A 26,839-nucleotide genomic window follows, 5' to 3' on the forward strand; every position below is an offset into this window, starting at 1 on the left:
TAGTTAAACATAAAGTTGTTGAAACTATTAACTAAATAAAATTAAGAAGGAAAAACATTTGAATAAAATATGACAATAAACTTTTGCTAGAAACGGATTTGACGATTGATGAGTTGCATGTTTTGATGTAATGCGGTATATTAATTATACAAGTATGATTAAATTGATAAAATATAGAAAGTCTTGAACAATAATTAATTTGTTTATGTATAAAATACTGTCAAATTAATAAAAAATGCACATAAATATCTGCATATGACTATATATGATGTGATTTTTACTATAGTTAATTATTATGAGATGAGAAAAAATATTTGGTTTTACATAAAAACAATACATGAGAAATAATAAAAATGAAAAATAGAACTAATAGGATGCGAACTTATTAATTGTCAATTAACTTTTAAGTTAAAAAAATGTAAAATGAATAAAGTAAACACAAGCTAACCTATGCTTTAAACACATACGTATATGAAACATCATTAAAAACAACATTATTTATTTATTTTAAAATACACTATTATTCATGTCTAGATACAAGAACATATTTTTACAAAAAAACAAATTGAATATAATAATTTCATAGGTTTGTTGATTTTATAAAATCACTAGGTGCAAGCACTTCAATACAGTTTTTATGACAAAAAAAAATTATTTGCTTAAAAAACTTATAAATGAAATACAACTTATTTCACTTTTACTAGGCAATATTATTTTTTTACTTTTCATGTAAAGCTACTGAGAAAACTGGATTATACAAGAACTTAGTAAATATGGCATCTAATAGTAATGAAGAGTCAGATAACATCAGGAAACGCGATGATCGATGATGTGCCATGTGTAATATTTATATTAGAAAATCAATTGGTCGAGAAAAGGAAATCGAATCTGAAGTTGAAATCGAATATGCTAAACAATTATCAAATAAAGATATTTACATCCATGATGTAATTTGTGATTCATGTAGAAAGCGATTAGCCAAATACATATCAAGCTCTAAACCTAAAAAGGTTAATGTTCCAGCAACTGCTTCGTCTCAAGATTCAAATGTTTCTGAATCATTTTCTCAGCTAACTGTCACTTCATCATCTCAGGAAAGTACACAATCATCTGTATACACAATAAAGGAACAAAAAGTACGAGCAACCACGGAATTACTTATTCAAAGGACGATTGCGGCACATAAATATTGCTTTGTTTGTGGGTACCAAAAACAGACTAATAATATATTAGTTCCTTTAGAGGCCCGAATTCAAGTTTATAGTAAAATGAATGTTTTTATTCCACATGGCAATAGATGCTGTTGCACACATTTAATTAAAAAAAGATTTTATGAAGATGAACTAAATAAAATTAATATTTTTTCCACTACAAGTACGGTATATATTGATGAATTACTACAATTTTTGAGTCAATTATCAATGAAAGCAGACGAAACTTTATTAGATACAGTAGCTGAATTTTCCATGCCTGAAAAAAAATTGAAAGTTTTTACGGGATTAACGTGGGAAAATATTAATTATCTTAAAGATCAACTCACTTCTCTGAAGAATTCCTGTGTAAGGACAGCGACACAAGCCATTGTCGTATTTTTATTCAAAATGCGCTCTGGGAATTCTAACTCGCTCATCTCTACAATATTTGACATTGAAAGCGAACAACAAGTATCTCGTTTTTGTCAATCAGTATTATTATCTTTCGAAAAAGATTTACTACCAAAACACTTTGGATTAGAAAATGTAGACAGAAATGAATTGATTGAAAATCAAACTTCTAATATGGCAAAGAAATTACATCCTGGTAAACAACTTATTTTGATTGCTGATGGTACTTATATAAGGCATGAAAAAAGCTCTAATAACGAGTACCAAAGAAAATCTTATTCAGGCCAAAAAAAAGTTCCTCTGACTAAACCATTTACTATATGTACTACTAATGGTTATGTTGTTGACCAGTTAGGTCCATATCTTGCAAATAAAAATGATGCTACAATACTGATTGAAATATTGGAAGAGAAGCAGAATATTTTACAGAAACTTCTTCGCCAAGGGGACATTTTTATACTGGATAGAGGTTTCAGGGACATTAAACAAAAATTAGAAAATATGGGTTATATTGTTTTGATGCCTGCACTCAAAGGTTCAAAATCTCAACTTTCTACGCAAGAATCAAATGAAACAATATTCACGACAAAACTGCGATGGGTTGTTGAAGCAGTGCACGGAGTTCAAAAGAAAAAATATAGGTTATTAGATCACAAACTTGATAATACAATGGTGAAAAATACTGGATCTTATTGTAAAATTTCTTGCTACTTAAATAACTTGTTTGGCAAACGCCTAGATTCTGATGAAGACATGCAAGATGAAATATTTAGTGCTATGCAATCTAGAAAAAATGTTGAAAATACATTAGCAGTTTTAGTAGCAGACAAAAGATGGAGTCGTCGGAAACTACCATTTAAAATAATAACTTCGGATGATTTACCAGACTTTCCTGAATTAACAATAAAAGATTTGAAAATTCTGTTTACAGGAACATATCAGCTTAAACAGACAATATCTTACTTAGCGGAAATGCTTGACGCAGATAATAATTTGAAGATTGGATATTCAAAAGAGACTAACAATATTCTCAAACTTGAAGTTCAATCCAGGCATATTAACAGAAAACAATACAAATGTTTCGTTGAGTATAAACCAAATGGTATTGGTTATTCTAGCATCTTAAGACACTGTTGTGATTGTGCTAACGGTAACCGTACTATAGGATGTTGTGCGCATATTGCTGCCATAATCTATTATCTTTCACATGGAAGATATTTATCAAAAATCATACGACCAGCTGAAATTCTGTCTAAAATGTTTCTTAATGATCAAATTGAAGTGTGTATTGATGAAGATAGTGACAATGATGAGTGAATCATTTTTTCTATTGTGAACATTCGTTATTTTTAAAAAGCTACTTGTATACGTTCCATAATTTATTTTAAATAGCCTATGAAGATAATAAATTATACTTTGTACGAATTGAACATACTTAACTTCAATTCCTTTTTACCTGATAATTATTACTGTCAATAGATTTTGAATAATCAATTAAGTAGAGGCAGATAAGCCAAATATGGCCTTTTTAAGACCACAAGACGCCAAAAGTACCCTCAAACGATCGATTTCAAGGCTATGTTTAGCTAAAAACAGGCTTTTTTGCGTGAAAACCCTTGCATTATGACATTTTTAGGTTAGTTTTGGGTTACATGGTACCAAAAATGGCCTTTTTCGGCGTTAAATCACTCAAATGAGGGCATTTTTAGGTTAAAGAGAAAAGCAGACACTGACAGCGGCGATATTCTTTTTATATATAGAGAGAAACCCTTTATTACCTCAAATTCTGATAAGACCATCATTGAAAACGTAAGATAATATAAAAAATACGGCTTGGAGCGAACAAAATATTTCATTTGATTATGTTTTCATGGGAAGATATGCAAAACTACTCAAAAGGAGTCACTTTAGTAACTAAATTGTAACATAACCAGCTAAAAACGTGAAAAAATGGCAAAAAAATCAGTTTTTGGCTCAAATCGAGTTGTGCCACCATTTTTAAGGAAAAAACGTTAGTGCCATCGTAAAGAACGGGAAAAAGTACACAAAAAAAGTCTACTTAAAAAGTTGCACCTCAAAAACAAGGGGGTCAAAATATCGATTGAAAACTTTAATAATTTTTTTAGATCCGATATTTGAGGTTATGTAATCCCAAAAAAATTGCAGTTATTCATGACATAAAAATACACCAATGTGAATTTTTAAAAAAATTTTTATCCTATAGGGACTTCAGAAAAAAATAAAATCAAAAAAACACGTTTATCGACGTTACTGCGCATGCGCACTAGGCAGAGAGCTAAAAATTTGGCTATGGGAGTTTTTTTTTATCCCCCATCGAATGGTATATAACATATATACATTTTCCAAGGGGGCCATTTCACCATAGTAACCCGGCTATAGCCTTTGGACATCAAATATGATCCTAATGATTAAAGAAAAAAATAAACAAGTACATGGAGTTAACTGACTATCTGGTGAGACCTATTTTATCGACGGTACGCCCAGTTTACCATAAGAAGGTACCTATAATAGAAACCCAAAGCTCACCCAAAAACGAAGTAACACAAACACCTAAACAAAAACAAAAACAACCAAAACCAACAAAAACAGCAAAATCTACAAAGCAACAGCTACCTACTTAACAAAGGGATTCAAGGTTAAGAAGCGGCAAAGCTACTAATTATTAAATAATGGATATTTTCGATTATCTCGACTTGATACAAAGAGATTCTGTGCAAAGAGAAATGACATACAGTGGTATTGACGATATAAATCAGACATTTAGTAATAAAAATAATCTAATTATGCAAATAAATGTAAGAAGCCCAAATGCAAATTTTGATAATGTTAAAATATTCTTTAAAAGCCTTATGGCGAAACCAACGGTTGTTATTTGTACTGAAACTTTTGAACAAGTAAATAATAACATATATGAATTGATCGGCACTAACTACGGATATAAGTCCTACTACAACGATAGTAGGATCAATAGAAATGACGGAGTTTTTGTTTTTGTAAATAAGTATTTAGTTTAAAGAACGGAAATCGTTCAACAGGGTCAAATTAAGATTGTAAATACTAGAATTAAGTTAACTAATAGTACTAATATTGGAATTTCCGCTATATATAGATTACATGTAATACAAAAGAGTGAATTTATATTAAATTTAAACAAATACTTAATAAGAAAGAAAAATATTAAAAATCATTTAGTAATAGGAGATTTTAATATTGATCTATCAGAATGCGATCATGCAATTCAAGAGTTTATGTGCAATTTCTTTGAAAAAGAATATATACCGGGTTTTGTCGGTATTACAACGCCACCTATAGAAGGATCCTGCATTGATAATATTTTTATAAAAACGGATAACCAAAATACAGTAACTTATAAACTCAAACTATCGATAACTGACCATTACCCAATATTTATTGCACTCGGTATAATGAAAATTGAATACAGCATATTTAAATTATAAATAATTAGTAAACAGCAGAAAACAGAAACTGGAATAAAATGATATCGATGCAGGATCCCAACTTAGCAACTGATAATTTAATATCTAAAATTAAACATTGTATTGAGTTAACCAAAACGAAACCAAGAAAATATAAAAAAAGTTGGATCACCAATGGTATTGTAAATTCATGTAAAACCGAAGAATTTTTATATAAATTATGGCAAATGGATGTTAATAATGAAAAACTCAAATATGAATATAAAAGGTACACTAAAACATTAGACACGGTTATTAATGATGCTAAATTTAGATATGATAAAAGCCTAGTTGAAAAAATGCTAACAATCCTAAAAAGCTATGGAATATCATAAACAAAAAAATAGATGAAAAAAAAATTCAATGATAATGCCATAAATTATATAAAGATCAATAATAATAAAATTACAAACAAAATAGAAATAGCTGAAAATATGAACAAATTTTTTTTGTAAGATAGGACGTAAATTGAGTGATGATATTGTAAAACCAAATAATGCTAAACTCAAACTGCCCGAGATAAATCCTAAGTCTATTTTTCTGAAACTTACTAATTCGACAGAAGTCAAAACTATAATCAATAATTTGAAATTCAAAAATGGTAGCATTGACAAAATCAATGCCAAAACGCTGAAGGTAATTTTCAACTACATTGCAGAACCGTTAGCATATATTTTTAATCTGTGTATCGAAAAACCAATATGGCCTGATTCACTCAAACAAGCTGAAATAACACCGATCTACAAATCTGGTGAAAGACATAGCATAACTAATTATCGACGAATCTCCCTCATATCAAATATTGCTAAGATTTTTGAGAGAATTATTAATACTTGAATATACGATTTTTATGAATTGATTGGCGAAAGCTTTCAATACTGTTGATCACCGTATATTATTGGACAAACTGTATTGTATAGGGATCAGAGGCCAGGCGTTCGATCTCCTTGCAAATTATCTAAACAATAGATATCAAAGAGTAAAGGTAGATGGAAAGAAGAGCGAATTCTTATTAGTAAATACAGGGGTACCACAGTGTAGTATCCTAGGACCATTACTATTGATCCTACACATTAATGATATTTTAAGGGAGATCCCTCGTGAGGCAATTATGGTATTCGCTGACGATACGGCAATATTAGCGGCAGGTAAAAATTGGGAAGATGCCTAAAATAATATGAACAAGTGTTTAGGAGTAATATCTAACTGGTAGCACTCAAAAAATTATCATTGAATATAGATAAAACAGTCTGTATGACTTTCGGCAGCTATGTTGACAGTGTACCAGCACAAACAAATATTAAAATAAGCGACAAAGCTGTTACCCGAGTTGAAAGCGTTAAATATTTTGCGATTGTCATAGATTACAATTTGAAATGAAACGAACACATCCAATACTTTTTCTTTTTTTTTACATGGCATTTGGAACTCGAAAGTTCATCGCCTTATCTACGCAAGCCTTCCACGCTACCCTATCTTGTGTCAACCCCACCCAAGATGCACCTCTCCGATCGACACCCACCCGTCCTATTTCTACTAGATCCGCTTTTACGTTGTACACATCCAATACTTAGTCAAAAAAAAACAAAATACTTTGTATAATATATTTTATAAAATTTCTAGAACAATGACAGTTGAAACTCTTCGTATGATTTATCTTTAAAATAAAACCTTCCTCAAAAGGTAAAAGGTAGGCAAGTATAAACTAGTTTTTATTTACTGTTAATTTTTAATCTGATGATGATATAATTCATTCAAATAATTATTTATATAAGTGACAAACTATGGTAAAAAAATATATGAAATGGCAATTACGCATAATTTCGAATAAATTTATCAAATTATTCTTTAATACGATTTATAATTTCATTGTTTTCCTAACGTCATTGTTAATTTACTGGCGGTATTCTACACTATTATAAACATACTTGATAAACCCGTCAGTTGATAGTTCCTAATGTGAATTGTGTGATTTGATAAAAATTAATAACGGTGTCAAATAAACTTATAACGTCTTTCAAATTCAGTGAAACACAACATCGTTAATAATAAAGCAGATATTAATAAATGAAAAATTATCATTAAAAAACTATTCTTTTTATCTTACCGTAAAATTATTAAGCGACAGGTTTATCAAGTATAACGAGTTTTATCAAGAATAACGAGTTTCGACTTATTATGTTACACATTCTTCGATCAAGAATAACGAGTTTCAACTTATTATGTTACGAATTCCCCTAAAACTCTTAAAGACGACGTTGGTACTGTCCACCCTGGGCACCAGGTACCTTGGAGACCGTTGCTGTCGCGATATTTGTGTTCAGCGACCTCGAAAACCCCTGAGTAACGAGTTTCGACTTATTATGTTACGAATATCCCTGAAACTCTTGAAGACAACGTTGATACTGTCCACCCTGGACGTTGAGAGAGAGAGAGAGAGAGAGAGAGAGAGAGAGAGAGAGAGAGAGAGAGAGAGAGATCGCGCAAGTTGCGCAGTGACAGGCGAGAGCCGCGTCAAGCGCGTAAACGTGAGAGTCAGAGAGAAAGAGCTGAAAGAACGTACCACGTAACGCCACAGGCGACGGCTTCGGGGCAAGAGTGCGTACGCGAGTAAGAGAGATTTAAATTTAGATTTTTAGATTTGAATTGTATTTTATTCAAGTACATTATGTTGTACAATATTATAGTATAAGCAAAAATAAGTAAATAAATGAAAGGTTGAATGTGTCTCTATTATAGATAGTGTAGAGTGAGAGTGTGTGAGGAAAAAGACTGGAGTAAGCGAGAATGAGCAAGTGTGTGTATGTGAGAGTGTACAAGATGTTTACATGTTTTCAAGTTCGAAGAAGTGCTTTTTAGCAAGTTTTTCAAAGTTGATGGATGTAGTTTTGCGGATGTATGATGGTAAGCTATTCCACAAGTATGAGGCGCTGATATGAAACGAGTTCCTTAGCGTCTTTGTGGTAAAGGCAGATATATCCAGAGGTATCACCTCTCTTCTCACAGACCGAAGTGTAACGTGGAAATCAAAATAAGTCAGTACGTATGATGGTACGACTGAATTTAATATTTTACAAAGAAAGCAAGCAGTAAAGTACTTCCTGCATCCGGCGGTGGTCAGCCATTGCAACTCCTGCCTGTACAGGGAGATGTGCTCGTCTCTCCTTATACCATAGATGTAACGGATCCCTGTATTTACGAGCCTTTGTAGCTTTTAGTTAAGTTCCTGAGTCAGGCTACAGTACACAAGTAAACAGTAATCGATTATTGGAAAGAGGAGCGCTTGCACACGGTGCTTGCGAAGTCTGAAATTAGTACTCTTTCTGAAAAAGTAGAGCCTGTACATTAGTAAGTGAGCATGCTTACACAATTGTGTGACATGACCCTTCCACGTGAGTTTAGAATCAAGTACTAATCCCAGATTACGCACAGAAAATGCAAAATTGATCTGGACACACCCAGTATTAATAAAAGTGTTAGCGACTGAAGGTAGAGCATTTATTTAGTAGGGTGAGCCTAGGACAATTGCTTAAGTTTTACTAACGTTGAGTTATAGTCGGTTTTGTGCAGCACAACCTATTGGCGTTAGTACTCATCTTGTTAGAGAAGTAATCGAGCTCCTCATGGTGGCATTGGCTGACGATTTGCAGACGGTCTGCACTGAAAAAAAAAATACAGTTATTTCTGCTGTAAAGTCCGGTCTTGGCATCATCAGTTTGCTTAATTAAGCCAGACTGAGAGCTGTGACCAGTGCGGAAGCCTGTTTGAAGGTTGTCTAGCAATAGCCTTGATTTAAGGTACTCCAAGACTCGCCTGTGCACTAGCCACTCCAGGGCTTTGGAGAGAATGCAGAAAAGTGAAATCGGACGAGAGTCAGTCAGGGCTATTGGTGAACTGACTTTGTTGAGTGCGCGCACAAGTGACAATTTCCTGGTAAAGGAAAAGCAGGACTCGCTCAAGGACAGGTTAAAAATTCGACTTAGTAAAGGATCAAGAAGTGGCAGTGCTTTTGAAATAACGACCTGTGGGATTTTGTCACTTCCCCTGGCCTAGGTTTCGAATTGCGATACCGCAGTTAACACATCCGATTCCGTTACAGTGCTAAACTTGAAATGTTCAAGGAGCTTTAGACTTTTCAGAGTGTGAAGATAATCCTCAACAGCAGGAGCAAGCGGATCGTTGGAGATTGAGCTAAAATGCTTGTTGAGTTCGTCTGTGGAGAAGTAAAATGGTGAAGGAGCCGTGGAGGTGGAAATTTTAAGTTTCTTTAGTTCTCTGCAGATCTTGGCAATATCAGTCAAGATTGGTAGGCGTAAATAATAGTTATTCAGCATGGCTTCTTCGACCTGTCTGTGAGCATCGTCTCTAGCTAGTCTATATATGCGGTGATCCGAAAGACACCTAGAGTGTTTAAAACGCATGTAAAGTTTATCCCTCTCAGATACGAGGTCACGAAGAGCCGTGGTGAACCACGGGTGACGCTTCCGTTTTAGTGTCACAGTCTCCAATAGAGCAAGATGATTAATGGCGTTCGTAAGGTTAGCGTTAAGCGTAGTTATGCATTCGTCGAGTGATGAGAAAATGAGGGATGACGAGTCATATGCGCTAAAAATGTTTCTTAGCTTCTCAGAGCTCATTCCTTTGTACTTCTGTAAGAGTATGTGTTAGGTACATAGCGTGGAATCTGTACGTCGAGAGTGGCCGTGATAAGGTCATATCCGTTGATGAAGGGTGCGTCTGTTTTCGATAGCAGACGATCTTGCTCATTAATTAGACACAAGTTGAGGCAGGTATCAGAACCCTGTTTGTGGTAAGTGGCATCATAGGGAACCGACAAAAGAGAGTTTTCATCAATGAAGGCCCTGATGAAATTGGCATCTTCAGATAAGAAGAGTTGGTCTATGTTAAAGTTATCCATTATAACCTTTGTGGAATAGTTGTGCATGTGGTTTGTTAGCTGGTCTATGAAGTTAGAGCCTTGGAAGAAGGGAGCATGAGGTGGACGATACACAACCCCCACGAAGATGGGAGAAACTCTTTTTGCCAACATCACACAAAAAAGGTAACGCTAACTGTCAGTGATTTATGTATGTAAAGGGCAACACCTTCTCCGTTCCTGTTTCTGTTTCGTCTGTACAGTAGGTGGTCATCCAGTGATGGGATGGATTTTACCTTGTCGATCAGCCAGGTTTCAGTCACAGCTATAAGGTGGAATAGAAAGCAAATGTTGTGAAAAGCCTGATCATCTCAATGTGACCCGTAAGAGAGTTTGTATTGAAATGACTATTAAACCTTTAGACAGAGATACCTTAGAATCAGATGAAGACATAGCAGATGAGCTTGATGGTGGGTGTGGTGAAATGATGCGTGTATGTTGTAGCCACAGCGTTGGTTGATGTTGAAGCTGGCGGAATCCGAGCTGAAAAAGAGCTTTGCTCGGCATTGGTGGTGATGACGGTGGCGCGCTCGTTGTCATGATTACAGCGCATGTAGAGTTTCCCGTCTCTCACATAAGCTCATCAACCCTGCCTCCTCTTGGCCTCTAGCCTAGCCTTCGAACGTAGCTTGTGAACGTCTAAAAGGAGCAGCTTGTTGATGTTTATGAGCCCTTGATATTCACGGCTCAGAGCTTTTGCCTTCTTTAGCAAGCTTGCGTCCAGTTTATTGGTGTGCAGCTTACCTTTTCGGGCTTTGGCGACGACGATTGAGCAAGCGAGCGCACTTGAGGAGAGAGTAACGGCTAATGGTGGCAGTCTGCCGTCACCCCTGGTTGTGCTGTTCGTTGCATCAAGCCTTCTCATAGTTCTGACGGATGTAAAGTCTCTGCTGAGGACCGTAGAGTCAAGTTCGTTCATCACTAAGTACGCGAGGAAGTGCAGCTAAGTGTCACGGATATAGTGAAGACCCGTGACAACAACAACACTGTTCAAGGTCTGTTCTTGGCGCCTTTTAACTTCAGCCAGTTCACTGTGAAGGTTGTGAATCTCCGCAATGCTAGGCACAGTGCTGCTGCTGTCCTGCTGCGTTGTAGGGCTCCTCGATGTCAGATCTCGAAGTTGTGCCTGCAGGCGAAATACAGATTGCAATAAACTGTACCTACTGTGATTGTTTATTTTCCCCTCTTTCCTGCGTTCTCACAAACGTTGGCGATCGCACCAAATCCTACGGTTAAAGAAAAATCCTAGTGCATACGAGGCGCTAGGTAATGCGCACCTGTATTGGAAGGCACAGCGTTGCACTTAAAGGTATTCAACCCTAGCTCCTACATTCCTCAGCATCAAGCATGGGAGTAAGAGCTCAACTCTGTTACTTACGTTCCTCTGCATCGGTTTGAGAAGCGTTTCGTATCTACTACTTAGTGGTCTTTGTCAACAGTTTTATCTTGTCCTTTCCTTCTTTTCTCTTTGTCATTTCTAATCTTCTGGTCCTTATGTAGTTGTTTACTGCGCACTAATTATCCTCTGACGTCAGCATAGCTGTCATCATTGACTTAGGTGTCACTCTAGTCTGAAGATAACACTCGAGTTTTTTACCCTCCATTTGGTATCGCAAACAGTCGCAGAGGACATGTTCCGCAGCTTTGTAAGCGTCCAAACAGACTTTGCAGTTTTGACCATCCTCTATTTTAAATATGTAGAGGTACGCCCAAAAGTATCCGTGCCTTGCCAAAAACTGCGTAAGGTAGTAACTGAGTCTCCCATGTCCCCTCTGCATCCAGACCTCTATTCCTGGTATGAGGCAATGTGTCCATCGTCCCTTATCACTGAAATCCCATCTTTTTTTGCCACTTAGTTATTGCCTACTTTCTTGCGGAGTCCCAGATTTCATTATGCGTGTTGTGGTTATCTTCGCCTCGAATACGTCCTTTCTCTCCATTGCTGAAAGGGCAAGAGGTGGCATGCCTGCTATGATGCAGACTGCATCGTCTGATACCGACGATAAGCCGATGCGACTCTTAGTACACTTTTCCTGTACACTGTTGATATTTTTCGTGTATAACATTTAGCCAACATAGAATCTGCTTATATTGGAGCCCCGTATACAATAATCGATGTGATTTCACTGGCTAAGAGTAACCTTCGTTTCTGCACCCTCCTAAATTTGGCATCAACCTTGATAGAGTAGCACTAACTCTAGATGCCTTATCTCCCACTATGGCAAAATGCTTATTTAATGTCAATTTGGTATCCATAGTGATGCCTAAGTATTTATTAATTGGTAGAGAAACAATCTCATGTCCATCCAACGTCAAGTTTATCGTCTCCAGTTTCTTCCTAGATATAAGGATAGCCTCCGTTTTATGAATAGCAAGCTCTAGACCTGTCTCGATCAGCCACTCATTTATTATTCGGATAGCCTCGTTAGTAATTTCTGGGACTTCATTCTTTTCCTTTGCTACTACCGCCATTGCAATGTCATTTGTGAATCCCACAACCATTGCCCCTTCAGGTAGTTTTAACCTTAAAACTCCATCGTATATAGTGTACCGCATAAGTGGATTCATCACTGGCTTTCTTTCTCCGACATCCTGTACCAATCAATCTAACATAGCAGCTGTAGATATTTATGCCCGCTATGTTTGCTCGCACAAAACCTTCTACCCGTGTATCTGATTTTTTCTGGAAAGCAGCGAGGCAACTTTGTCTCATCTATCAGATTTCCATGTTGACTCTTTTAGGTTTTTGTATTGCTTGCACAATAGCTACGTCTGCCTTCTGCTCACAGACATACTAATAGAGGAGGTCCTAAGCTATTACACAGTGATTTAGATGAAAGTTGTACTATTCTCATATTCTTTTTTTGCTACTCCTAATACTGCTTGGTAGGCTAGGCATGCTGAACTACCTGCAGCATGTTCACTTTTTTCCACTCCATTTTCACCGTGGCAAAGAATACAGCTTGGCTTGTTGTTGCAGCTTTTCGCTGCATGCCCCGATGTACCGCACTTAAAGCAGCATTGACTTCGGTCTTGCGTGCATGTACACATATCTAAATACGGCATCGCCCTCGGTAAGTCTAGCAGCATCATCAATTTGCTCTGCTTCTTTAACAGCATTTCAATGTGTTTTATTACACGTTCTATCTGTCTCGTACGCTAGCGCTGAAAGACTACGATTTTTTTGTGTGTTTTATAAACCTAGAGGAGTTATTTTCAAATACAGGAGATAATATAACCTTATCTGTCAAACACTGTACAACTGCTGCCGGTGAACATCCTCATAGCTGTTGTTTCATCATGCGGAAATAACATCGGTACTAATCAGCGCTAAAGATGAGAAGAAAAAAAATCTCGCTTAGTAAATCATTAGCTCCAAATTTTACAGAATGAAGGTGTTTTACTGAGAAGCTTAAAAATTAGAAAAACATAGCTTTATATCTCTCTAATAAGCGCGAGATCAGCCGTCACCGTTGCTGTGCGTCTGGTTCCAATTTTTGCCAATAGGGTGCAACACCATCGGTTTTGGACAAACGTTGGCTCTGCTGACAGTTTGGTTATGGTGATTTTGTTGCATGATTTAAAAACCCGTTAAAGCGAAAGTTCTGAAAATTTAGAAATTTGTATTTCTCTTGAACATTTTTTGATAACTTTTTAAAGCTGAAAAATCTTGTACTTTCTCACATGCCAAGATGATGCCGGGCTAAAATGCTCTGAAACCCATTAAACGAGTGATTGTGATAAAGACAATGCAAAGTAAATAAATTGTCACAATAGTAATATGAAATATAAATCGAAGCTAGACACAAAACATTACACCTATGACTCCAACTTGTGCAGCATCTTGAAAAAGAAAATTGATAGATACATCTATATGTACTTCGACGCACAGGTTCAAACGAATCGAACAGAGTTAGTCAGAATGACATTTAGATAGGTTAACATCGTAAAATTTCTAGGCAACGCTGATGGTTCTCGTGACTTTGCCGAAGATCACCGTGATTAAATTAATTCAATAATTTTTTTTTTGAGTTGCATTAGATAAGGATAGCTAGGTTTGAATGAATACACGATTCTCGTCCAAATTACTTTAACTAAAGATCTGCAAGTACATTTATTTCTTGCATAAGACCTAAATACCTACTCGATTCCCTATCGGTATACACACGAACGTATTTGTTAAATAATTACGGCCAACCACAAATTCCGAGTGGTTAAATTTAGCGGATTCTCCCTTGGGATCACATGCTCTACCTAGCTGACCGGGAATGCATTTACCTGGCACCCAGGTAAATTAAGGTATTGATGACAAATACCGGTGGTGTTAAGAGTACATGAGCACGGAATAATCAAAATTGAGTTTTTCCCTCACTTTTAGTTTGCCATGTTACAACATACATAATATAATTATTGTCAAATAACATCTCTACTGCTTGCCGGGTTTTCAACTGGAACGGCTTACAGAATATATATCGCCAGTCATGGGTTTCCCGGGAGATCCGTTCGTCCGAATCTTGCGATATTGAGAAATTGTATTCGGTTTATAGCTAGGAACCCGGCAATGATTTTATCAACGATCTTTTTCTTGCAGTGAGACACGAGTATCGCTGATAAATATACGTAAAGGCGGCTGCAACAGGCTCAGAGCAAACTTAGCCACGCGACGTAAACGCGAGTCCACACGACGCGGAATAAGCGCACGTGCAACGAGAAGAAGGCGTGTCCACATGAGCACCGGCCACAGCAGCCCGACGCACACCGACAAGCGATTCAGCCGTAACGCGCCAAGCGGCGGGCGCAGTGCACACTAGGCGCCACGAACACTCTCGTCTGGCATACACGTACAACAGCGCACACATCCAGGCCACGGGGCTTTATAAGGCTGACCGCGCGGCGTTGCTGGCAGTTCAGCTCAAGTTTTCGATACGAGCAGTACCATAAGCACACGATACTGTAAGGAGAGCCAGAGTTAGACTACCACCGACGAAACTGTCTCGTGAGCACACGTGACGGCTAGTTCGCATTACCTTACTCCGATCTTCTGGATGATTATCGTGAGCACACGAGATAATCGGCAAACTAGAAAGAATTGTTAGTCTTGTCCTCATGTGCACACGTGGACGATACCCAGAGGCGCCGAAAACTGCCTCTCACACTCCAACGTATCTCTGCTACCTCTGCCACTGTGCGCACAGAGGGTTAAGAAAGTAGCGAGACGCTCACCGACAATCCAGAGTCGTACGCTCACGTCTCTGTGAATTTCAGGTTAACCTCTCTACTCCGAAATGACCTTTACGCTGACGTCTTTTGACTCCTTTTGTCACTGTGCGCACACAGGGCGGAGTCGTGCGCGCAAAGTCGTTGCTCTGTAAGCCCGACACCGTACCGCATTACCGATGCCACCTCGTTATACCTGTATCCGCACTGTAACACTGTAATCGTACCATAATATTGTAACCGCGCTGATTGAAATCACTTGAATTGTACAGGCAAAATATTCTTAACAACTGCGAATGTATATTTCTGTTACAGGTGGGCCATAACATCAATCACCCACATTGTTGATTTAACCGTAAAATATATGATTATTGTTGTTAACATTTAAAACGGACTATTCAATCAACCCTTTCCCCTAAACCAATCCTGGATATGACTAACTATCCGACCCCGGGAAAAATAGGAACGTTACACTCTCTATCAAGTAGAGTTGAGTAAAACAAATAAATATAATAGCACATGGCGCTCCGGCTCTATCCCTCTTCTCAAATTAAAATTCTCGGAAAACCCGACGCAGTTCTCGTGCGCAGTCATTAATATCGAAGGCTAGCTACGCGCGACAGCTTTAAAAACGAAAAAGACAGAGAGATATACATCGTACATGTAGTTTATAGAAGAGCTACTCTCTCGCAGGTTGTCGTATATCATATAGCATGTGGGCTTGAGCTCACAGAGAGAAGAATATCCAGATGCAATAAAATCAGACAAGCGCCCGCCATTGTCAATGACCCAGCGATACAAGAGTATTTCGCAAAGTTATCCTCAAAGCTTTCGCTCTCGTCTATCATCTCGCTATCATTGCCCCTCGTGAGCAAGCTCGTCGCCGCATCGAGCCTCTTCGGAGCGCCGAGTCCACTCAACACACCGACCTCGCCCACGGCTCCGCGGTGTAAGCTAGCAACAGCAATCGCCGGTCCAGCTACAACTGCAGCACGCAACTTTAGCTACAACTAATCTATAGCACCACAAAAACACATGAGACTTATTCGAAATATTTAGGATTGAATTCTCTCTCCTTATACACAACTCTTAAAAAGAGAGATGTATTTGATTGCGCGCGTATTCCCATTTAACCTTTACATAAGAGAACGGCCTAACAAACGATAGAATTCACTCAAGGATAAAGAGTATTTATGTATTTACCTTTAATTTACGAAAAAATCTTTGCAAACAAGTCTTTCTGTATTTTCTATAACAACATCAAGAGCAGCAAAAACTCAATGGACGTCAAGTTATGGTTCTTGTTCCAAAGAAATTGTTTCTTTTTCCAGATAAATTATGGAAAATATTTATATTTACTGCACTGCACTGTTGTCACTTAACAATTTCGTTTAATATATATTGACTTCCGGATAATTAAAGTTAATAAATGAATGTTTAAGATTATATGAGACCAACGACACAATATCAAAAAGGAAATAAACCTACTATTCCAGGAGAAGGTAGAAGCTTGTGTTTGTAATATTTACAAAATAGACTTACATATTTTATGTACTAATAATTAAGCACTAATTAAGGGACAAACTTTCTGAACCGGCGATGACGGCAGCAAATTTTCTTTATAATATAGAGATATATATGTAAGTATGTATGTATGTATGTATGTATGTATATTATGACGGTTGCTGATGCAATTTTATATATTTATATACAGGGTGATCCAATTGAAACGGGCACTGCTAATAACTTTACGGGGAGGGCTCTAATTGAAAAATTTGACCTCAGACGCGAATTTCAAGGTCATTTAAACGTCAGCATCGATTTTTTACATAGGAACCCTGAATTTTATTACGGAAATGAAAAGAGCCGGAAATTTTAAGTTCAAAATGGTATCTTTGGATGGGGTATCAAAAGTCATCTCAAGGTCATCCAGCTAGTTAGAAACCTCACCTACGTCAGTTCCCTGGCAACGCCAGAATAAAAAACCGCTGCTAATTCTTTGGCACGTAGCTTTTTTTAACTTTATGTACTGCTTTGATATCAAAATTGTATATAATTCATGTATAATTCTATAAAGTTTTTGTCCTTTTTGATTTGATAGATAAGATTATTTCTAATTAATTACATATACATAATCAATTATAATTCTTTATCTTTCTCTATCTCTCGCATAGCTATAATTGTTAAACTGAGATCCAAGAGATGCAGTTTTTAGTTATACAGTTGTCTTTTTACAGTTACTGATGTTAACAACACGACTTTTTGCCGTTATTGATGTTTTTCTCCTGTTCTGCTTCATAAAATGATTTGAAATTATAGAAGAGTATAGTTTTAATGACCTTTATTAATCATATTTTTTTTTTAGAAAGGTTGGACATTCAGTTTTGGAGTTAATACAATTTAAAAAAGTTATGCTTTATAATTTAGAATAAAAAAAAAGACAAACGATAATATTCCGTGGTAGAAAGATGGAAAATTTTCATTCTTTTTCAGCTAGTTATCGAGTAATTTACTTTTATCAACTTTTCCAATAACCTTATCAGAGAAAACTAGAAAAATCACTATAAAAAAACGCGCCCACAAAATGTAAAAACGAAGTATTTTTCTACTATGTACTAGTAAAAAGAAAGGAAATAATACATGCTGGGTTGAAATCCACAGAGTGGAAGGTCAGATACATGCGTATACGAACGAACACGCACGCACACATACATTCTCGCGGACATTTTCCAGAAACACTATTTTTTAACGAAAATGCATCAAAACACACTTCCTACATGTTTTTACACTAACTTTAAAAATTATTATTACAAGGCTTCTTTAGGAAGGAAGCAAAATGGTAGAAACACAAGTTGTAAGAAATCGAGGAAGTGCCAAATAGTGACCTCGAGTTTGACCCTGCCCTTTAAGATCATTTCGAGGTAAAATTAATTTTTTTCCAAAAAGTACTCAGATTTTCCGAATTCTAAAAGCGCATAAAATTTTGCGGTTTGAACAAAGTGTCTAATTTAAAATAGAAGAAAAGATTTCTAACATCAAGCGTCTTCTGATACATGGTATTTTCACTGCATGCATACGTGCAGAGATATAAATACTTAAGGTCACAAGGAACTTTTAAAACCTTAAAAGACGAATTATTTTTAAATTTATACGAATAACTTTGATTGATTTGCAATTCATTACACTTAGATAACTTAACTTTATGTACATATTGAGATCAAGATTTTCGTAAGCGTTTCAGGCCTACGGTACCCCGATAGCAATGTTGGTTCGAGTACTGAAACATGCTAGTCTTCGATGCAAAAAGTTAAATGTGCATATTTTTGCGGTGAGAATTCAAATTTCTGAATTTTAGGCGTAAATAATGAATTATGCTACTTTTTTTAGATACCAACGATATATTAATGAAACAGAAAATATTAATGTAAAAATATAAAGACTTAGCATGTACGAGTTGTTATAAATAATGGACCCTCATAGAATAATTCAATGCTATTTATAAAAGACTTTAGAGATATAATGAATTTTATGTTATATTTATTAATTATTACTACATTTTAGGTCTAAAACATCTAGATTCACTTGGACTAGCACATAATCAACTTAATGAAATTCCAGCGCGAGCATTTTCTCATTTGACTTTATTAAATTCTCTCGAACTTGAAGGAAATCAAATAATTCGTGTGGATCCTGATGCATTTATAGGTTTAGAAGGTAAGATTTTACGACAGATGAAATTTTGATAGTCATTTTTATTTGCTTGTATAAGAAAAGTTAAACTATTCTAAGCACAGAATACGTTAATTTAAGTCTTGTATATAATTATTGAGAAATTTTAATACAGTCATAATAAAGTGCAGGCTAATGATTAGGTGGTATACAGGGTGAATTATTTTATTCTTTAATTCGAATTATCTCGTTGGCGAAGTATGACATAAAAACTAGTTTTATACAAATGATTTAGGATTTTTCTATGGCTATGTGACGCTTTACAATGCCGTTGAGCATTAACTTCGAGGTCATTTAAAGATCAAGTTAATGATTTTAAATGAAAACCTCATACTTTTAGCACCAGAAATGAAAAGATAGGACAATTTTACATTTAAATATGACCTCTTCTTGTCTTTAAGTTCAATGGTCAAGGTCATTGTTCATGCTGATAACAGTACAATCAATTAACTGAACTCAAATACATTTATAGAGGAAATGTTAGCCACAAAAGTTTTCATATTTGTCCCTGACTGACGAACTGTTATCTTGACCATGTTGAACATCACCTTTATCGGAATATCGGATGAATGTGCTGTTACGCGCGCACTGTGCTACATACATGCTTCGTAGTGTGTGTGTGTGTGTGTGTGTGTGTGTGTGTGTGCATGTGCGCTGTCACAATATATTGCAATTTGATTTATTTATTTATTCCAGAAATAGTACAGAATATAATTAAATAATAGAAACACTCAGTCCCTTGCAGAGGTAAACGCCTTACCAGTTCGCAAGCACTGGCATTACATAAAAAAAATAGAATATAAAATATAATAATACTTATATTCTACAAAAAAGATCAATCGTATACCTAACTATTATGCGTTTAACAATAACTTCAGTTAGCTGCTTATATTTCATTTCGCACGCATCAACATACATTTCGATCAAATAAATTTGGAATAATAATAATTCCTATGTTATATTCTAGCATAAAAATAGTCAATGATTTATTTAAATCCACTTTTTAATTAAATTCTTATCAGATGGTTTATTCATATCTAGTACTTTTAGACTATTTAGTAGCGCATTATAGGTAATGATAGCTTTGTTAAGACTTTTTATCACTGGCTCTTTTATAACTTATATTTATAACTGCAATAATGATAAAATTTAAGTTTTGTTAAAATCTTTTTTCCTTTTTTAAACAGTAATAAATTTTAAATATTAAAAAATGTTTTCAAACTCTTTGTAATCATTTCATGACAGTATTAATTATATCAATAAGTATAAAAAAAAATAATAATAATTACACATTTTTTTCTATTTACATTTATAATATAATGTAGATTGTAGGATTATAACAATCATAACATTTATATTCTGCACTAAAATGTAATACACAATGCGATATTTACTTTTATATTAAATGACGACGATATCATAAATTCCTAACGAAAAAACAATGAAAACAAATATAAAAAGACAGTTATGAACTGTAGATGACAGCATATAAATGTCGGAATTCTGACATAACCAACAGAAATCTTCTGTTGTATTTAGTTTTATTCAATTTGCTAGTGTTTTCTTCAGTTTGCTTCAGCTTTTTCGGGTATAAAATTTTACGATTTTGTAAATGAATAAAAAAATGAATACAACAGACAATAACTATTGTTAATTGAAGACAACAGTTTTTTCATAGTTTAAAACAGCTTTCTTTATTTTATAATTGTTTTCTTGTACATTCACTAGTTTTTCCCAATGTAAACAGTTATTTTCGAATTTCTACTGATTTCTTTAAACGTTTTAAAAACACGCCTTTAATAATATAATAGAATCAAATTAACGTAACTGTTAAAAACTATTAAAATCTGGTAACTCTGCCGTAAACTAAAAAAAATATTAAAAACTAATAGCACCTGTAAATAACTGTTGTCTTGGTCTCAATTCCGACATTCTTCTGCTGAAAATTTCTGTTATGTTCAGTTATTTTCTGTTTTAGTCTAAAATCTTCAGATAGAAACTGTTATGTCCATAATTTTTTTTCCCCTAGGAATCAATATAAGTATAAAAAATTATGTAATTTTATATAAAATCAAATTTCATATCCTTACATGAAGATCAATTAATTGAATTATCATTTTATTTAATACTTATTTAAATTATTAAATGAGTCTGTATTTATAATATTTTTCAAAACAGTGCCTATAAAATGCACTTTAACGCACGCTCCGCGTTCGTTCAAACTCATTTTTCGCCACCTGTATCGAAAAATAACATTTGATACACATGCAAAAAGTTGATTTTAACCTTGTGTATAATTAACTTTTGCGCTCTTATGTCAAAATATACAATTTTATTACGAAATGTTAAAATTTTATAAATAGATAAAACTCAGTTAATAATTTTAAAAAGACACTTTATTGATTGTGAAATCACTATGATTTTCTCACCTGTAATTTTCATGTCCAATATTTTAAAATTAAAATATTGCTTAAAATGCTTTAATGCATGTATTTTTGAATAAAGTTTTACTATTTAAAAAATAATTCTCAATTATAACAAACTTTATAGTTATAATAACCTTCAATAATCATAATTTTTAAAGAAAAGTTAAACATTCAGTTTCTGAAATATAATGGTTAAGATAGTTTGCGGAACGCGTCCAAAATCACTATTAATCGAAAAATCGCCACGAAAAAATACACATGCATAACTGAAAATCTTGTTTTTCATGAATTAGTAAAAAAAAACAAGCCTAGGTATAGATCAAAATCTATTAAAAAGAAGCTGAGATCTAAGCGATGCAGTTTTGGGTTATATAGAGTATACAGGGTGAAAGAACAAAATTTTAAAGCCTAATATATTTGAAACTAACTAGTTTTATAAACAGCGTAAAGAAAGGGATTAAGGTACTATATAATGCTGACTTAATCCAAAATTTAAACTTGATTATTGCCTTTTTACTCTAGTTATCGCGTCACGTAGAAAAACGACTTTTTTCAGTTTTTGATGTTTTTCTCAGGATCTGCCCCATGAAATGATTTTGAATTAAAGTGGTGTATAGTCCTAATAACTTTCAATATTCATGCTTTTTTTTTTTAAAGGTTCGACATTAAGTTTTCGAGTTAAAACAATTTCAAAAAATTGCGCTTTATGGTGTAAAACGAAAAAACGACGAATGATAGTATACATTTTCGGCAGTTAAAAGATAGGTAATTTTATTTTCTTCCAGGTACATATTAGGCAATCCACTTTTATAAACTTTAATAACTTTATTAGAAAAACTTAAATCTCAAAACTGAAGAATCACCATAGAAAAAAAAACGCGTCCACAAAATGTAAAAACAGATTTTCCCCACTATGTACTAGTAAAAACAAAAAAAAAAAAATGAAACTTAGTGGGTTAAAATCCACTGAGCAGAAAACACATCAGTACAGACATTTTCTAAAAACTCTATTTTTTGACTGAAAATACATCAAAACACACTTCCTACACGTTTTTACAAAAACTCCAAAAATGACCATTACAAAGCTTTCTGAGGAAGGAAATAAAATCAGATTTGCACAAATAATTATTCACAGAATCCCTATTATCTTGACTAAAATTGCAGATTACATCTTGTGATATGCATGAATACATACAGCAGTCGTCGTTTCATGTTTACAAGTAAATGACTTTAAAAAAAAAGATTATTTCTATACTAATAATTATTTGTAGCATCCCTATCATCTAGACAAAATCTTAAGATTACTTCTGATGATGTATGTAAAATATACAAATATTTTTATGTGACGGTTATGATTTATAAAATTATTTTGATTAAAAACACGAATTTACATATTCGCCATATTTTTCTGAGAAGATTATTATTTAATACATGCGATATGTCTGGATGTTAGGGTGGTTTTGTTTACTTTATTCAATTTTTATTTTTTTTTTAACTGAGCCCCGTCTGTCTGGCCCACTCCCGGTTTCGAGGGGGATTTTGTCCAGGATTTAAATCCCTATGACCAAACACAATTTTATCCTCCGTAATTGAATGTTAAATAATCAAAAGGCTTACCTGCTGTCTTGATGAGATGAGCTTAAAAACAACTCTTTTTCCTTTTATATTGGGTGCTAAATGGTTTTAATAATGATACGTGTGTATAATTGTAATTGCAAGCTATTTTCTGTGTTATAAGATAGTATTTTGAATTCGTATGTTGATTATTGTGAGAGTCTTGCATAACTAATCAGGCTTAGTGTATCACATATGTCTTCTTCTTGCTCTTTTATATGCGTCGAATTTGACCTGTTTTTTGGTATGGGGCTTGATAGCGGTAAATTTTGGTCCAAGGATTGGGTTAAGGTGTCTACTGGGTCCTGCGTTAATTGCTGCCATGTGTAGGTTCGGGGTTGCTGTGCTGGAAAATTTTATTGTGCATGGTCCAAATGTTATGAAATGTTTCATTGCTTTCTCTCGATTGCCGATGAATTTGGCGAGCAGAGCATTTCCTCTCATGCCCACTACATCAAGGACTCTAAAGTTGTTGTGGTCCATATTCCTGTAACAGAATATTTTATGTTTATATGTAGTTCATATACAAAGATGGTTTGTGGTTTCTATCGTGTAACATGCATGATCATGCAATGTATCTTTAATTTGAAGAGTTATGTAATTTGGGCTGCTTAAAAGTAATGGTACTTGATAGAAACGTGGTATTAACTTGTAAAATTGTTTTTATAGGTTAAATTCTTATTGGGTGTAGGGATTAGGTAAGGAGGTTATTATTTTGTGTATATCTCATGTATAAGTAAAATTGTATTTTTATTTAAGATATTAGTCCTGCAGGGTGCTGGTTATCACTTATCCTATGTTTTGTGGAGTTTTAAAGGTGCTCTATTTAACGAGCGAAGAAATGTACAATTTTCAGTGTTGCTGTTAAATTAAAAATTTTCTTTTTTCAATGGCTTTGGCCTAAAAACGGCACTAACCCACAAGCTACGGCTGTGCATGGGTCAACAATACAACATTGCCACTGCTGTTTATGGCTTAACGAGATACAACAATAATTCAAGTGCTACTGCAGTTCATTGCTTAAGGACATCATGGGGCTGAGTAGTTGGTTCTTTAAGGGTCGCTTTCAAGGGTAGCTTTAATAGAGTAAGAGTTAATTTATCACCTTTAAGGTTGCTTTTAATGGATTTTAGTGGTTCATTTATTGGAGTAAAACTTCAATTTTCGAGATTTATATGAGAATAAGAGATGGCAAATAGGTTTCGTATGTGTATGTGTATGTGTTACACTGATAAATACGTGGTGATGATTGTCGTGCGTCATCCTGAATTGAAACATAACAATGCGCACGAAATTGTGGTGTATATTATTCAATTGCTTTTTATGATTTAAGTGTAATAGAGATTATAATGTAGTTGTTGGTTTATTAAACCTTTATTAATTGAATTAATTGAAACATTTCAGTCTATATGGTCCGTTGTGACTCATACATGTCATCATAAATGTTTCTTTCCATTTCGTGTTTGCTTTTTCTTTATCTTTGTGTACGCGTAATGCATTGATTTTCTAAGTGGTGTTGGGATTCTTTGTTTGGATTATAGTAAAGAGAAGGATCGGTTATTAGTTATCATTGGGTTTAGGTTTATTTTAGATATCTGTTTTTTATTTAAATCTATTCTTTTACAAGCATTTATAGGGTCAGCTTTGTCTTCTACGCGAGTAATAAAGTAAGAATATTTTGGGTCTATTTGTAACATTAAGCGTTTTTCATCAATCCACATTTCATTCTCATGATTAGTGCTATGATGCGTGCTACCATCACTAATTGAAAAGTTAGACTGCTGTATAGTAACGTATTCGTGTGATAATCGCTCCTTTTGTGTTCTTTTAATTAATTTAATTTTTCTACTATTTGGTCCAAAGGTTTCGCTCAATTAAAACTTTGTTTGGTCCGAGAATTTCGTTGATTCGAGGTATATTATTTTCGAGGTTTTGATCTCTTCCTCTGAGAATAGGGTACATGTCTTGAATTTTCAGATATATTTCTGGTTTGTATACATATGTGGTCTGATTGGATTTGGTTTCCTGTCCGACTATCATGGTCTCCACTGTTCTTACTTATGGGTTCTTACTTAATTACTCTGGGTTCTTGTGCTGGTTTCATATCTAATATCACAGCTTTTTAATATTTGGGTATTATAATATAATAGCATTGTTATCTCGCAGTCTTTTAATATTGATGTACTTTCAATAGGTCCGAATGTCGGGCAAAGAAAGGCATAGTGGGTTCTTGTACATCTGTTTGCAAGTTCTGTATCAAATTTAATGTATCTTTCTTGGTTGGAATTTATTGCCATGTATCTGTGTGAAAGTTTTATGAAGACTATTTCAAATTTATTATGTTTCTCTATTTACTAATATATGGTATATGTATGACTGCAATAGTCCTTCCGTTTTAGTGGATTGCGTCGACTCTTGATATCAAGGAGCGCAATAGCGCCCCGATGGCAAGTATATGTTTTTATAAACTGTGCCCTCAGGGAGCAGCGCGACAATATTATACTTTATATTTGCTATTTAAGGGGACGGATACACCTTAAATTGTCAAAAAATGAAAAATTCAATTTTTTGTTTATATTTTTCCTAAATTGTTTAAGAAATTAATTAAACAATTAAATATATTCAGGTATAATGTAAAAAGATAAAAAAATGTTTATATGTGCCATATTATCAGGTATAACATTTCTTCGAAGGCCAAAATTCAGAATTTCCACTTTTCAGCTACCGCAGACTTACTTAAGATTTGGGCTTCGAAGGGCACTTTTATACTAATAGATGTGCTTCAAACACATATAGTTTCCAGATGAATGTGGGGTTTTATATTAAAATATTATTTCAAAAAGTTGTCTGGACATTAAATTTGTTACTTTTTAAAGTGTTTAAACAATTTTTGTTGATTAATTAATTTTTGTTGATTTAAAAAGTAACAAATTTAAACAATAATTTGGATTCTTCATTTTCTGACTATTTAAGGTGTATCCGTCCCCTTAACCTAAATGCGTTTTATTATCTCCAATGATTTCTTGTCTAATATGTCTTAGATGCTTATGTTTGAGTAATGTATCTTAAAGATTTTAATGAGTACTTTTCAATAACCATAATATTTTGCTCCAAAAATTTCTCTTTTAGGAAAATAATTATGATCAAAAATTAATTTGCGATCATTTCTTAAAATTTTGGTCATACGCGATTCTCATCTTTTTAAGTACAACAATACAAAATATGTTATACTAATAGGTTACAATAAGATTATTCTCAGCAATCAGTGCAATATACTACACTACGCTGTGAATGTTTCCAGAAGATATAAATTATGTGCAACTCTAATAGTAAAAGAGTGAGAAAGGTGTCCGCTAAGCATCGCTGCCTTTTACGAAACGAATCGCAGTTGCAGAGAGCCGAACGCACGGAGTAAGCATCTATCTACACATAGATTCTGAGGCAAGAGGACTAGATTTTTCAAGGTAGAAGTTGTCTAGTTGTCTTTATCTAGTTTTTCTTGCATCGTTTTTAACCGTGCGTCAGTGTTTAATTGAGAAGACAGATGCATACTAGGGTGGACCTTAATTATTTTTTTTTTCACTCGGGACGGGCAAATATAGCTTCTATATACCTCAAAAACCATGCGCATATAGGATTTGAACCCATAGCATCGATTTTTCACGTGCCTCAAAGCACCCGAAGTTTCTTATGGGATTTACATGTTAAAAAAGGGTCAAAACGTTTATCGTTCTGAAAACCTGTGAAAATTTTGGAATTTTAACTTTGGAAGTATATTTTCCAATGTATTTTGAGCCGCTGAATCGAATGGTGCTA

General features: G+C 34.5%; 2 protein-coding genes across 43 annotated transcripts in view; one reads left to right on the forward strand and one right to left on the reverse strand.

The window, feature by feature from the left end:
* Window positions 1-26,839, forward strand: part of LOC100117118 (leucine-rich repeat-containing G-protein coupled receptor 4) — a 722,517-nt gene that overhangs the window by 366,956 nt on the left and 328,722 nt on the right. For all 41 annotated transcript variants that reach the window (XR_004345193.1, XR_004345192.1, XR_004345199.1 and 38 more), the window contains one exon: window positions 18,816-18,968. Coding sequence is in view for 30 of the 41 variants with exons in the window: in XM_031925169.2 (XP_031781029.1) it covers window positions 18,816-18,968 (153 nt within the window). In the remaining 11 variants the exon portion in view is untranslated. The remainder of the gene's footprint in view (window positions 1-18,815; window positions 18,969-26,839) is intronic.
* LOC103316721 overlaps window positions 23,032-26,839 on the reverse strand; it is a 59,447-nt gene continuing 55,639 nt past the window's right edge. For both annotated transcript variants that reach the window (XR_004226883.1, XM_031925188.1), the window contains one exon: window positions 23,032-23,510. The gene's annotated coding sequence lies outside the window, so the exon portion shown is untranslated. The remainder of the gene's footprint in view (window positions 23,511-26,839) is intronic.

Source organism: Nasonia vitripennis (genome assembly GCF_009193385.2).
Source record: "Nasonia vitripennis strain AsymCx chromosome 2 unlocalized genomic scaffold, Nvit_psr_1.1 chr2_random0006, whole genome shotgun sequence".
Taxonomy (NCBI): Eukaryota; Metazoa; Arthropoda; class Insecta; order Hymenoptera; family Pteromalidae; genus Nasonia; species Nasonia vitripennis.